Genomic DNA, 14,310 nt, shown 5'->3' with positions numbered 1-14,310 from the left:
CCTTGCCAGCTTCAGCAAATGGCCCTGTTTTGCAGCAGCATGGCCGGGGAGCTGGACGTGCTCTCTTCTGCCCGCTCCGCCGGAGGGTTGGTAACCTCTGGGAAGGGGCTGGGGAGTGGCTGCCTGGGCTTTGCTGGTTCAGCAAGTTTTGTCCCAGTTCCATTGTGGGATGAAACCTTACTCAATAAAGAATCATACCTCTGGGTGGCATAATGCCAAAAAAGGGTCTGGAGCAAGGGCCTGAGAGTGAGAGCCCAAGCAAAGAGATGCAAAGCTTCGTAGTTGTCTGTTGCCTCGTAAAAAAAGGCAAGTGGCTGTGTGATGGGGGGCTGTCAAAGAAAATAAGGAGTTAGACCTTTTTTTCTAAGGAAATCAAAACTTAGAATTAGCAGAGCAATAAAAGCCTTCTAAAGCAAAAGCTGGAAACAATACATTTTTAATAAAATGGGCAGTTACTCTAATTGCTGAACCCCTACTGTTAAATTTCTTTTAGTGCCCTTATTCATTAAATTCAGCATACTTATACTTATTATTTACAGATGTATGCGTTTTAACTTGTTTATAGAAACCATGCTTTGCAGAAAGCTGTGGATGGTATAATACTAATTTGTAAGTGTTTATTGCTGCCTATAATACGCAATTTTAAAAACAATTAAAAATAGTGGTGGAGCTCATCATTGGAGTCAACCCCACACTGCCCATGAAAAGTGAAATATTAGTACCATGTTCTGCCTTAAAGGTTATAGGCCATTTGTAGTGGATTGGTAGCAGACCCATTAATGAAGAATTTACCTGTTCTTAAAGATTTTAAGCTCAGCAGTCTAGTTTCTAGATATTATTCTAATATAATCCATTTAAACATATGTGATGGAGTTCATAATTGCCCTTGTAAATGGGTATAGAAAGGAGGGTATATAAATCAATTAGTGATATCCAGCAGTGTGGCTGTAATACAAATTAATTGGGATGATAAGCATTTTAACTGCTACTGTGAAGTAGTTTTGATCACTGAATTGGCTCTTGTTGAGTCACTCTATTAATTTTAAGATCTAAAAACACCTAAAGATCAAAATGTTCTGAATTAATGGTCCTAAAGTTTGAGAAATAAATTGATATGTAAAATATTGCACAGCAAGTCAGTTTTACTGCATTTCCAAATAGAGCACAACAGTTTTATTTGGTCCATGTGGTACTGAACAACTGTGTAATAGTGTTATGTGATTAAAGATATTAAAACAATCATTTTCTTGCTGGATTGAAGCCATGGCAAAAAGTCATGATGAATGGTGTCATAAGAGCATGCTGAATATATAGAAAATAAAAAAATATATTTGGCAGATATAGTAATACCAAAAACTAATACCAGCTTGGATAGGAAGGTGAGTTTTGAAGAATAAAATCGTTCCTTTAGTATAATACTCTGAATTATTCTGTTTGGATGCTTGAAAAGATTTGAAGATAAAAGTCCTCAAAACATTATAAAACATTTAATAACTATAAATGGAGACTTTATGACTTGCTAAAATATCTGGATGTGTATAGAGATTGTAGTAACTATTTCATTTCCCTTGCAATTTTTATTTATTATTGAAGATACTGGATCTGATTTTTTTCTCATTTATGTTTACAAGTCAAGAGTCTTTCTTGGAATATGTGGGGTGACAACACTGTAAAACATCTGAAAAAAGAATGAGACCCCTTTTTATCTTTGAGCTTTTTGTCCCTCACAATGTGCTTTTTTTCTTATTTTTGATCCTGCAGGAAAAACATATTGAATTTGTGACACCACAGTTGTATTGATAGGCCACAGAAATAGGCTTCATTTTCATAAATAAAGAATAAAAAGGCCAGAGTTCTCATCCTCTGTAAATTTGTGTCATTTCTTTGCCTACGCCACTTGACTCCAGATGAGGATCGGACCTTGGAAATTCACTGGTAAAGCAACCAGGGCCTGAATTTTAAGAAAAGTTCATTTTCAAAGGGAAATCTAACTTCACACAAATGACAGCACAAATATATACATATTTTTAAAGAAGACCTTATTTTTCAGTTTAGCAGTAGCACAGAATTTTCACTGGAGGCTGATGCAATTTTGCATGGTAGTGGCCAGGCAGAAAATCACCGACCTGAAAAAACTACAGAGCTAGCATCTTTCGGATGTTTTTCTTCAGTTTTCCATACGATTTATTTTTTTCATTTAACATGTTTTCTTTTTCATTTTGAAGGTAGGCTCCTAATACAAACTGATGAGCTGCTGCCCTGTAAACTCTGCTGTGCCTGTCAAACCCTCCGGCCATCCTGTCTGTACACTTACTTTCACCCTGGTTCCCTCATGGTGTCTGCCTGGCCATTTATTTAGTGAAAGACGCTCCTGTTCTCAGTTACTAGCGCGTCATTAAGTCTTGCTGTCCTGAGAATAACACAGGTATAACCAGATGCAGTTCTTGTCCCTGATATAATTAATCCTGACAAGCTTTCTGCCTTCTACGTTTGCTCAGGTGTAAATGTATCTCCCTGGTTACATGGACACATAAGCTCAAATGTGGAACTGCTTTGCTAATATAACTGAAAAAAAGCCCCAAAACCTGACAACAACCTGAAAAACAGTATAATTTTCTTTGAAAAGGTGATGCAAACACAAATCTCCTGTTAGTTATAGATACTTCCCCTGGGTTTAGTGGAGCTGGTGCTTGAGAACCAGGCATTGCAAACCAGGGTAAACCTTACTCCTGTTTGAAAATATCCTCCTGAGCAAACCTGCAGAATATGAATGTGCTCTTCAGAGTGGCTGCAGCTTCCTCGTTGTCCTTTACTGCTAGCTACAGTAAATATGTGCGTAGAGTTTGTAGTCGCCAGAAGTCCTGGCTTTACTGGGAGAAGCACCAGAGGTGGTTGCAGCAATGGCTCCCTTCCAGAACACCAGTGGGACACAACAAAACAATGCAGCAGCTTCAGAAGGGCGTTTCAGGGTGTTTGCATTGAGAAATACATGGTCGGGGCATATTGGTGATTTCCAGATCATGTGTGCTCAATATATAAGAATGGCCTGGTAGATTTAGGCTTACGTCTTGGTAGTATGTTAGGCTGGTGTTGGCTTGGACAGCATAGTCAAGAGTAGAGGTTTTTGTGGCGGTTTCTGGTGTTGCTTATACCTGTGTGGGACACCGAGCCCATGTGCACAGGTGCTGCTGAGTTGCCTTCAGGAGAGGATTCAGGACTTCTCTCGGGGCAGATCTGTTGTCTGCCGGGACATTCACATGTAATTGTGTATATGTTGGGGTAGTCTTATAGAAAGCTGATTCTTAGCTGGCTGTGGATATCAGAAAATGAAAGCAAGCCTTTCATCATCTCTCCTGAGTTCCTTGCCAGCAGCATTGGTGGCTCCCAGGGGCAGAAGGCTCCCAGCCCTGGCCTGCCTTGCAGTCAGCAGGGGAGCAGGGTGCATGTGCAGACTTGGGGGTGCTTTGGAGGCCCCACATTAGAGGCACTGAGCACAGCCTTGACTGAGTTCCTTGCTCTGTCATGTGTCCCATGTGTAACTTGGAGCAAGACATATAAGGCTATGTTTTGAAGGTGCTGCTAGAGCTACAGCTAGTTTGTTGGCTGCTGTTGAAAATCCCAGTTGGGTACTGCTCGCACTATTTTTTAGGAATTTAAGACCCAAGCAAATCAAGCTCTTAGGCTGTCAGTACTTCTGTTTCATCTGTAAAGTAAGAAGACTAGCTCTTCCCTTGTCTCACTTAAGTGTTACATAGGTAAAAATATGAATGCTCATGGGATATTCACATACTGGAGTGGCAGGGACCATGCTTGTAGATCAGATAGGTAGAAGAGAGCAGAATCTTTCATGCTGCTAAATATTGCAGGACCAGAAGCACTGCCAGCTGTGCTGTGTGGTGGGGCCCAGGGAGAGTCACTCAGGGTGTCTGATCCATGCAGGAATGTCACTTGGGAAGATGCACTGGCAGGTGGGGCCCCTGGAGTGCCTTAATAAATGGCTGTAAAGTCAGGTAGCTGAATTTGCATGCTTAACAAATGGATTAATTAAGAGGATAGATTGTGGCATAACAGAAAAGTATGTTGCAAAAAAAATGCCCACCTTTCACTGGGTAACCGATAGAGGATGCTTGTGGGGATAATAAAATCTTTGCTACAAAAGAAGTTGTTAGCTGGTAAGGATCAGAAATTGTATTATGAGACTAGAACAGAAGGATAACCAGAAGATAGATGCTGTTTTCTGATTTACTGCAAACCAATCCGGATGGCTGTGCTCTGCTGGTAGTAGGATGCTGAACTTTATTTCCTGGTCCTCATCACCTCGTATGAATAAAGGTTTTGACGGGCTATAGTTCTGTCGTATGGCCAAGATTGGTATCCACTGACTCTGCTGACTTATGTTACATGACTCTGCTGGTTAACATTACAGAATTGCAATTGAAACGTGGCAATTTTGTTGACGAAAGCATGAAGGAATATGATGCAGCTCACTGTCTCCCAGTTCTAAACTGGGGGAGATGCAGCCGATGAGTATAAACGCTTTTCTGCCATTCCAGTTGGCAAATACAACTTGGTATACGCCAGCAAAAGCATTTGCTGAATATGAAGAAGCCTTTTGGTTTTTTTAGACTTATCTTTTGAAGTTAGTCTGTGTTTTAACACTGAAATGCTAAAATAGTTAAAATGAAAGCACTCCAAGGACCTGCTTTGAAAGTAATGGCTCCCCTCAACATTATGGAGGCTTTTTCAAGGTTTGTTCTTTCAAACGCCTTTTGACTTGGCAGGATCATGATCATTGCTATTATTTGCATTGGAGTAGCACTTGAAGGTCCTGCAGCACTAGTTACTGTACAGCATATTTTTAGACCCTGCCCAAAATAGCATACTGTCTAAATACATGAGATGCAAAAGGACAGGGGAAGAAAATACTGTCTTGATGGTATGTCTGCCTGCAGCGGAGCAATGGCCAAATTTGTACTTGGAACTTCATTAGGGTAATGATATCAGAGCAGAGGGTGTGCTTAGCTGCTTCTTGTACTCACAAGGCGGAGGGCAGAGTTCAGCAGGACCCCTCTTCTCCCAGATGCGACGGGACAGAAGCCAGCTGTCCGTATCGCTCTTTCACTGACAAGAGTCGTAACAGCAAAAGCACTTCGGCTTTAAAGACTTCTGCCAACTCAGCTGCGCCTATCGGGGCTTGCACCTTGTCTGAGATAGCTATTGGCGGCAGCAGCCTGTGCCCTAGGCATGGCTCTCAAAATGACCTGGTCCAAAGCACCTTTTAGGTGACCTTGTGTGCGGTTTGTCCATCAGAAAGACCTTGCAGACTGGGCTTCTGAGCTCCATAACCTCCACTGCTTGCTAGGTTTTTTTGTAATTTTAATCATACTGTAGGAATCATGAGCAGCCCATAGTGAAAACCTTCTGTGATAGTCTTGACTACTAAAGGCTGTTTAAGAGTGATACGCTTTTAGCTTTCAAAATAACAAAAAGGGATCATTTTGGATTGGGCACCCATCAGCAGAAACCAGGTCATAAAGTTTCATCACCTGATGTCCCTGTTGAAAGTGAAATGCCCCTTTTCAGACTGAAAGCAAAACTTAGAAGGTTTTTTTGGTCAGCCCAAACAATACCTTTTTTTTAAGACCTAGACAGTCTCGTAGAGATGAACTATGACTTGATTAAAATTAATGCTGTAAAAATTGTAATCAAGAATTAAAAGAGTAACTTACGTACAGCATCATGGCTTTAAGGCAGATTTGTCCAGGTAGCAAGATACAAATAATAAAAAAGAAACCCTCAAACGTGGAAGACATACTTTCTTAAGTACTTCTGAAAATCCTGCTAATAATATCTCAGTCTGGAGTTATTGTGGCAGCCTGTGTTTTGATCGAGGTATGTTGTGTTCACTCGTAATAAAAAGCATTCCCTCCTCAACCTCGATGCATAGCCAGCCCTATGAGGAAAGATTTTTTGATTGTGGTTCCGATGTTACAGTTTGGTAATTCACTCTGCGTTGACTAACATTTGCACATGGCTTCCCCTGAGCCTTTTCCTCCATCCTCCTGCCCTCAGCCCACTCCACCTCCATCCCGTCAAACCCTGGGTGAAACAGCGATCCAGCACAGCGAGTGCCGATATGTGAAATAGTAGCACGACTTCTTTGCTTTGTGGTGTTTTCTTTGCAAGGGAGAAAATGGGAGTCTTCACACAAGGAAAGACTTTGTTTTCCTCTTTCTGTTGTCTGTGATCCCCACCTGTTGTATATATGGTAAAAATATCTGGGACTTACAACCCAGCAACAGTACGCAGCCGGAGTCATGTGTGACCGGGTCAAACACACACTCGCTGGAGGGTCATGGCCAGGTTACTAAGTCAAGGCTGGCAAGTCTCCACGATAATGTTTTCTTTCTCTCTCACTCTTTTTTTTCCTTCTCCCCTTGTCTGTCTTCCAAACAACAGTTAAAAAAAAAAAAAAAATCCTCGTAACAATGCAAACTATTTAAGCATGACAAATTCAAAGAAGTTTTTTATTAAAAAAAATTGGATGGGGGGGTTGAGTCAATGATATTTTGGATTTAATTTTATAGTATAGTTTTATGTGGCACATGAAAGAGAGAAATTTGTATTGAAACAATTGAGACCCACTTTCCCAGTTCCTGGCTCTTTCCTGGAAGATGATTAAAAGCAGACTTTTTTTTCCAGACGAGACATAAAAATTAAATGATCTACAGTATATAGTTATTTTTTCAAATGTTTGGAGGCTTATAAATAACTTCTACAATCAAATGCACACATACAAGCAGCAGAGAATCTGGTTCTAATTACTTGTACTTTAGTTGAACTTTGGCGTTTCCTTTGACTTTCTGCCTAATGTATGTGAGCTGTGTGCCTTGCACTCCTGCAGTGAATTCACAAAAAAAAAAAGAAAAAAAAAAAAAAAGAGGCAAAAAATCCAGACTCTTGTTGGTGCCAACAAAAATGAGGGTTAACAGAATGTTTTGACCAAATGCAACACTTTGCTATTCACCCTAATTAGCTGAAATTGCTGCTTCCCACCAGGGACCCTTAGCTCAGTGTTCAAAATTCCCTTGAGGCTATCCAGGAAATGCCATTTGCTTTACAACTTCTTATTCTTTTAAGACTCAACTGTCCAAAGTGTGCATTAACATACAAGCTTAATAATCCAAGTTTCTAGCGAAACGCAAGGCATTTCAGAATGCCTGCCTGCTTCTAGTTGGTCACAAAGTAAAATACCTCCTCCATCTGTCAACATGGTTTAGCTGGCAGTAAATTAGCTCTCACAAAGCACACTGTGCTTTTAAAGATCTTATCTGCTGCTTTATCTAACCCTTAGAAATATTTCAGACATCTTAGGAATTGTAAAGTGACCGATTGTTTGAGAGTCCCTGTGTGCTTAAGCAGCATTCAGGTGTTGGGTGACGGGCACCCAGGCTCTGTTTTCTCAGGTGAGCAGGGACCCTGAAGTGTCACATCCCACAGGACAAGACAGCAGGACATGGAAAGAAGTAGCTTTTTTTATTTTTTATTTCTTTGAATTCTTCCTAAAATTGTAAGACTGGTTTAAAAATGCCTCTTCTGAGAATGTCAACTGTCCGCCCACCATCCTTTCTTTTTACCACCTTGCAAGAGCAGACATGCATAGAAGAAAAGCAGGTTCTGCTGTCACATGTCCACTGGCCAATTACATGATACAGAAATGACACTTTATACCTGCTGAGCATGAATTGCTACAGGTGCCTGCACCGGATTTCTGCACTTCCATGCTGGCAGTACATACATTTTCAAATAAAGAGTTAAAAAGGCTAAATCCAAGGACGAATAGTAAGTCAGAAGCCCGAGTAAGAGTCAAGCGTGTGTAACCTGAGTTCAAGCCTTCTCCAGAAACTACATCTTGCCTGTGATCAAAAGTGAATGTTCCCAAACTGGGTTTTCTTACAAAAAAAAATATATATGAAACTCTCTAGACGGTTGTTCAGCTGATGCAACTATTATATTGAATAGATTAAGCCCTTTTAGTGGCATGCATATATATCTGGAGGGTCTTCTGGTTTACATTGGCCCTTCCCTTCTAGTATACCTTCTCAAATTGTCCAGAAAAAAATTCTCTAGCAGCACCTTTAGCTCTTCAGTTGCTGACTATGTTGTGTGCTTATGAACTGAGCCAGTTTCTTAATCTCCTCTGGGTTTCGCAAGTTACTGATGCTTGGCTGGTGCCTGACAGACCTCCTGTTGTACATAAGGTTCGTGGTTTGAACACTAGAGTTGGATGCTGGTGCTTGTTTAGGATGAAATCATCAAAAAAGCAGAAGTGTATCAGTATTATTCCTCAAAGACTGCTTTCTCCAAACAGAAATCACAGAAGGATTGCAGGAGTGCAGTTGTTTTATTGAATGCCACAACCTTGTTTTCCCATGGGGAGCCTAAAAACTGCCTTTTAGCTGGACTGGGAGAGTTGAATGAGCTAATACAAAACACATTGTCTGCTGGTATTAGAGTTTTAAAGCTAAAATTTTATCATTCCACAGACTGATTGGAAGCCGCCATAATTCATGTACGAGCATGAAATAAAGCACAGAATGTTTGAGGCCTCTCAAGGGCATTTGATGAACCTAACTTTAATTTAAAAGTACTAATAGATTATTGATTCAAGCAGGATGGCTGTGCAGAGATCAATAGCAGAGCACTTCTCTGTCTCTCTTAAATACCAAAAATTACTGTTGAAAAGAAATTATCATTCTCATCTCTGTTTTCATTAAGAAAAAACTTCATTAAGGTTTGCTTGGTGCTGTAGGAACCTGTAGATTTTTGGTTTGCCAAGGTTCAGTGTATGTAATGCTGAAAAAGATAAGTATAGCTCTGGACATTGTCTTAACATGACAATTTATGGAGCCACATGTTATTTTACTTTTCTATTTTTTTCCCAACCTCATTATTGTTAGATATATAAATAAATTGTTCCCGTTGGAAAGATATTTCCTTGCTCAGAATCAGAGCCTTTAACACTTCACTCTAGCATTTATTTTCTTCCTAAGAAATGTCCGTCCTTGAAGTTGATAGTAGCTTAACCCAAGTAAAAATGGCAGAAAGGGGCCCTTTTCTCACAAGTAATCAGAAGTTGCATCGTGCTCCAAGATGCCCTCTGTGAATTCTTCAGAACACGAGTTGACAATGAATCATGAGTTTAATACAAATGTATCATCTTTGTAATCTGAAAAATATCGTGTACAGTAAATCTTGTCTAAGATTTTCCATTGAGTAATATTCTTTAGAGCCTGCTGTTAGTACTCTTGAGATTTAGCTCTGCTGATAGTGCCTAATATATCTGAATAGATCTGAGTTCACAGATCCTGTCATTTCTGTATATCCGTTGAAAAGTTAGAGGGATTTATCTGAGAAGCAGCACAACGGCTAGGTGAAACATGAAAATGTATTGCACATCTACAATAAATGTGAGGAATGATGACAGCATATCACAGAAAACTAATGCAGATGTTTGGGAAAGATGTAGTTTGCATGTCTTATCTCTCATCGTAGAGCTTTCGCGTCCTTTCCCTGAAAGGGATAACTGGCTTTTCAGCAGGTTCAAAACAAATGGCCATCTAGAAATATTAAGGCAATAAAGGTATGTGGGGTCATAATGTGTAAGTAGTTTTTTTCTCAGAGAGGTTTCCTGATGTTACAAATCCAAAGGTAGGTAAGGAAGTATTGCTGGCTTGTGCTAGTTTCAGAGGTGAAAAAAAAAAAGATGACTACTTGTTCAGGTAATTTTCACTTCAGGTCTTATACGTAGTCCTGTTGCATGCTCCCATCCTGTAGTGGCAAAATTCACGTTGGAAGTGTTACTTTTTGTAGACAAGGGCAAGAGATAACAAGAGCTCTCCTCAAATTAGGTACTGATTGGAAGGGTACATGCCTCAGACAGTTTCCCTTTGAAGGCTGGTACCCAGCATGTAGACATGGATCCCACAAAATTCAGTAGGTTAAAACCAGAACATCAGCCCAAGGTTGTCCATTTTCGGAGCCTGATAAGAGATTCAAGCCATGTATCAGATGTGAGCTGAAGCTTTTGTGGTATTGCATAACTGGATCATGAAGAATTATCATATAGTTAAAAATAAGCTTTTGAGGCAATAGCATGTAGTCCTGTCACTACTTGCCTTACTTTAGTTCCCCTTAAATTTTGCTGGGAAAGATAAATGAATGTTTATTATACAAAGATAGATACGGGCCAGTTTGACGGTTTTAAGACAGTAAATAAGTAGTAATTTAAAATTTATTCATGAATCATTCAATTATATTTCTTTTTTTCTTTTGTAGCAGTTGAAACTCAGAGCACCAGTTCTGAGGAACTCGTTCCGAGCCCTCCTTCACCACTTCCACCCCCTCGTGTTTACAAGCCCTGTTTTGTCTGTCAAGACAAGTCATCCGGATATCACTATGGTGTCAGTGCTTGTGAGGGATGTAAGGTGAGTGCCATCATCTCCCTTTCCTTTTATAGGACTGCATTTCATTTTAGAAAAGGGCAAAGCAATAAAATTTGGTGTGACTTGATTGTCTCTAAAGATGCCTGTACCTTTCTTGCGTGAATTAATTGATTCATGAGTAAAGACAAGTAAATGACCATCATGCCTGGAATTATTTCCCTTCATGCTTCTGCCAAAGTATGTCTTTAAGGGACTTCCGTAAGTATTGACTAACATGAGAATGTGATTGTAGATGCAGAGGTAATAAAAGAATAAAACGAAAACACATTAAGACTCTTCACTGTCCATCTGTAGGTCAGGTGTACCCTGGGAACTCACATGGCCATTGTCTGCTCTCAGCCTGGCTTTTTCTGTGAGCTCCTACCTCTGTGTGTCCGGGGGGTGGAATTTGGGAAAACGACGTGATCATCTGTAAATTTTGGGCATAGTCTGTATCTGTAACAAATCTCAAATCAAACTGGGAATTTAAGGATTAGCAGGCTAGTATTCACAAAATTTAAACTGACAGAATATAGTGCTGGCACGTCTGCTACTTTCCGATGCTGTGATTGTCAGGGCATGAATTGACTATGTGTAGGATGCAGTAATAAGACACACCATTCTAAAGCAGAGAACGTCTAAGGACAAGATACACATCAGAGAAGCAATGTCAGCTAAACCATGTGTGTATGGCAATAATTAGAGGTGTACATACAGTGAATGTTACGCATGCAAGGAAGAAGGTAGTGCAACAAATGCTGAAGAAAAGCTATCATAGGACAGATGCTCTCATAGTTAACTTTATTAGTGATGGTACCCTAGTGCAATGTTCTTTTTTAACAATTAAAAAAAAAAGACCTATGATTTTCATTCTTCAAATAAAAATAGTTGTGCAGTGCTTAGTGCAGTGAAGATCCTAATGCATGCCGAAAATATGACAGGTGCTATATCCATATAAAGTTATTAGAATAAATCAATAAAAGGTATTTTGCCTGTTTATTTTTGTGAAATGTTATATTTTTCGGATACTGTACAGTTAGCCATTTTTACTTTAGCCTTTGAACCTGCAATTTCTTCCATTCTACTAGCCTTTTGTAGTGACGTATCATAGTCCTGGGTTTGTTTCATTAGGCAAAAAAAGTGTACGATTGGAGTCTGGTTCCTTCCCTATTTTTAAAACTGTGGATACTGAAGTAGTAAAAGTAACTAGGCTCACCTCAGTTTTAGAATCTCTTTCTGGTATTGAGGTTTTCCTTGGATGTCATGTCTCTATTTTTTTCTTTTAGATGCTACAAAACTATCAAAATTTAAGTGTCTGTTAGGAAGAGCTATGGTAAGAATATGCTGTAGCTGATTTCATTAAATAGGAAATCTCATCATACTCAAATGTTAAAACACAAATGGTGGTGTCATTTGCTCACCCACATATTCCTTCTAAATACAGAAGTAATTGCAGACTGCAGCAGAAAGGTCACATGTCCCTACGCCCTCATTATTTTTTAAAAATACGCAAAAATATACTATAGGGCTTTTATTGGCATACTGCAAAGCATTTTCATAAATAATTAAAGCAAGACCACAGTTGTCAAAATACATGAAGAAATCCATCTTGTAATGTGTTGGCTGTTATTCAACAACCACAAAATAATCGTGTTCACTTATTTGCTAATTTGCAAGATGAGGTAATTCAGCACTTAGCAATAGCTGCTGTTAAAAGAGGAGGTGGAGGGGAAGAAAAGATTAGTTATATATGAAACCTGTCAGTCTATGAGAAATAACAAGATTCCAAAGCAGTCACTTGGCTGCATGAGACTGGTAATATTTGGGTTAGTTGATGCTAGCACTTCAACAGGTTGGACTAGGATCTTATGAATATCTTCCACTGATTGAATCAACTTCCTTAGTGAGTGCCAGGAACTGGCAAAGAACATGATGAGACCACGGAGTCAGCTAGTGGTCCCTTTGGTGGACTGTCATTTACTACATTTGCTGTTGAATGTTGTCTGAGCTTTCAGGTCAACAGAAGTGATGTGCTGGATGACAATAGACAGCATTATGTGATCACAACACCAGAGACAGCCTCAGAAACCTCTACATCGCCAGTTTCTACTTTTTCTCTGCGGAATGTTACCCTTTTTTCTTGAGCCTTTTTGGACTGTTTAGTTTATTTTTCTTTTCCTTCATCTTTGATCTATACTTGCTTTTTCACACATTCATTTCTTGGTCCCGTACCAAAAGAAAGCTGCCACCTTGTACTTCTTATTTCTAGCCATGTAGGCTCCTGTCTGTACTCCAGCCTACCTTCACCCTTGGTTCCGAATATCAGTTCTTCACACTTCTCATTCTCTTCAGTCTTCTTCATACAAAAATTTAGCCAGATGCTTTGCGAATTTAAATAAAACACTGAGCATTGAGTACTGCTGCTAGGGAAGCCTTGCCTCCTGTGGATCTTGGCCTTTCGGTTGGTTATCCCAGGTTTATTGGAGAGCCTGTGTTTCATAGAAGGCTTCTGCTTGGTATGGAGCTGGAGTTTCATGCTGATTCTCTGGTGAATCAGGGAGCAATAAGGAGGAATTAATGTTACAGTCTTTCGTCTAGTTAGGAAACACAAGTTTACTTCTCCTTTACCTCAACACACATCTCCATGCAATTTCAAACAACTTGATTTTCTTTGACATTTGCAGTTTCACTAAAGCTGGTTAGCGTGCTCAAAAGCTGTTGGGATGGGGAGACGAATCAAGTATTAATTACCTTTTTTTCTCTTTTCCTCTGACCTGTTGCCCTTTTGTCTTTCTTTACACCTTTATCCACTATTTCATTCTTCACCTGATTTGCATCTCTGTTCTGTGATGTTACACATTAAATTCACTCTTTTTTCTCCTGCCTTATACCTCCCTCTGCTCTGAGGTCCTTTTCTCAAGTCTTTTCCTTTTTCCTTTCTGCCTCATTTACCTTTCCCTTCGAACTCCTGGCAGTCGTCTTTCTCAAGGAAAACACAAATGGAAAACTCTGCTCATATCAGATTTATCTAATTAGGGTCCTATTCCCTTTGGTTTTCTGTGCTGGCTCTCCCATGGTTTTCTTCTAGTTCTTTCTCTGTTTCCTTCTCCTTTGCCTTTATGCTTTGAGTGCTGGTGAAGGTGCCATCACAGTGATTATTAGCAGTCTCTGTCTAGTGCAAAGGGACAACTTTCTGTCCTGAAGGTTTTGGCTTGATGAATGCCTTTGATTCAGCAGGCTTTCTTTTTCCTGCCTTTCAGGGCTCTTTAGATTCTCCTCCTCCTTTACTTACTGTTTATTCAGTGTCTTCTTAAATGGCTCTTTATCCACTTCCTGATGCTGTTCCCTGAGGTTCAGTTCTTTGGTTTTCTGTCTCAAAAGCATCACCTACTGAACTGTTTGATGGTAGACCAGTGGGGGAGGTCATGGCAGTATTCTGCTCATAAAGGGTGTATTTTTAATGGGGAACCTTCCAGCCAGGAGCCCTTGGGGAGCTGTGGATGGCGATTATGACTTTCTGAGGCTCAGTTTGGAAAACACTGCACTGGGAATTTTGTCTTCCCTAAATTGTCAGCAACCTACAGACGATTTCCCGAGTTACCCCATCTCTGACTTCTCCCGTGCTGTCTTACCCTGGTGTATCCTCTTGCTCCCCTTGCTGCTACCTTGGACACAGAGTTACTGAAGACAGAACTTGCCCATCCTCTCTCTATGTGACATCACCAACTGTAATCTCATGGTGTGCAGTTTTTTTCAGACATCATGCCCTGATGACATAATTTCTGCTTTGCAGCATTGTAATTCACACGATTTGTTGTCCTTTTTC

General features: G+C 40.0%; 1 protein-coding gene across 5 annotated transcripts in view; it reads left to right on the top strand.

The window, feature by feature from the left end:
- Window positions 1–14,310, top strand: part of RARB (retinoic acid receptor beta) — a 337,858-nt gene that overhangs the window by 257,751 nt on the left and 65,797 nt on the right. For all 5 annotated transcript variants that reach the window (XM_064444254.1, XM_064444253.1, XM_064444255.1 and 2 more), the window contains one exon: window positions 10,339–10,487. In XM_064444254.1, coding sequence (XP_064300324.1) covers window positions 10,339–10,487 — 149 coding nt within the window. The remainder of the gene's footprint in view (window positions 1–10,338; window positions 10,488–14,310) is intronic.

Source organism: Phalacrocorax carbo, chromosome 2, assembly GCF_963921805.1.
Source record: "Phalacrocorax carbo chromosome 2, bPhaCar2.1, whole genome shotgun sequence".
In the NCBI taxonomy this organism is placed as follows: Eukaryota; Metazoa; Chordata; class Aves; order Suliformes; family Phalacrocoracidae; genus Phalacrocorax; species Phalacrocorax carbo.
The sequence above is the reverse complement of the archived record's forward strand: the minus strand, read 5'-3'. Positions and strand labels throughout refer to the sequence as shown.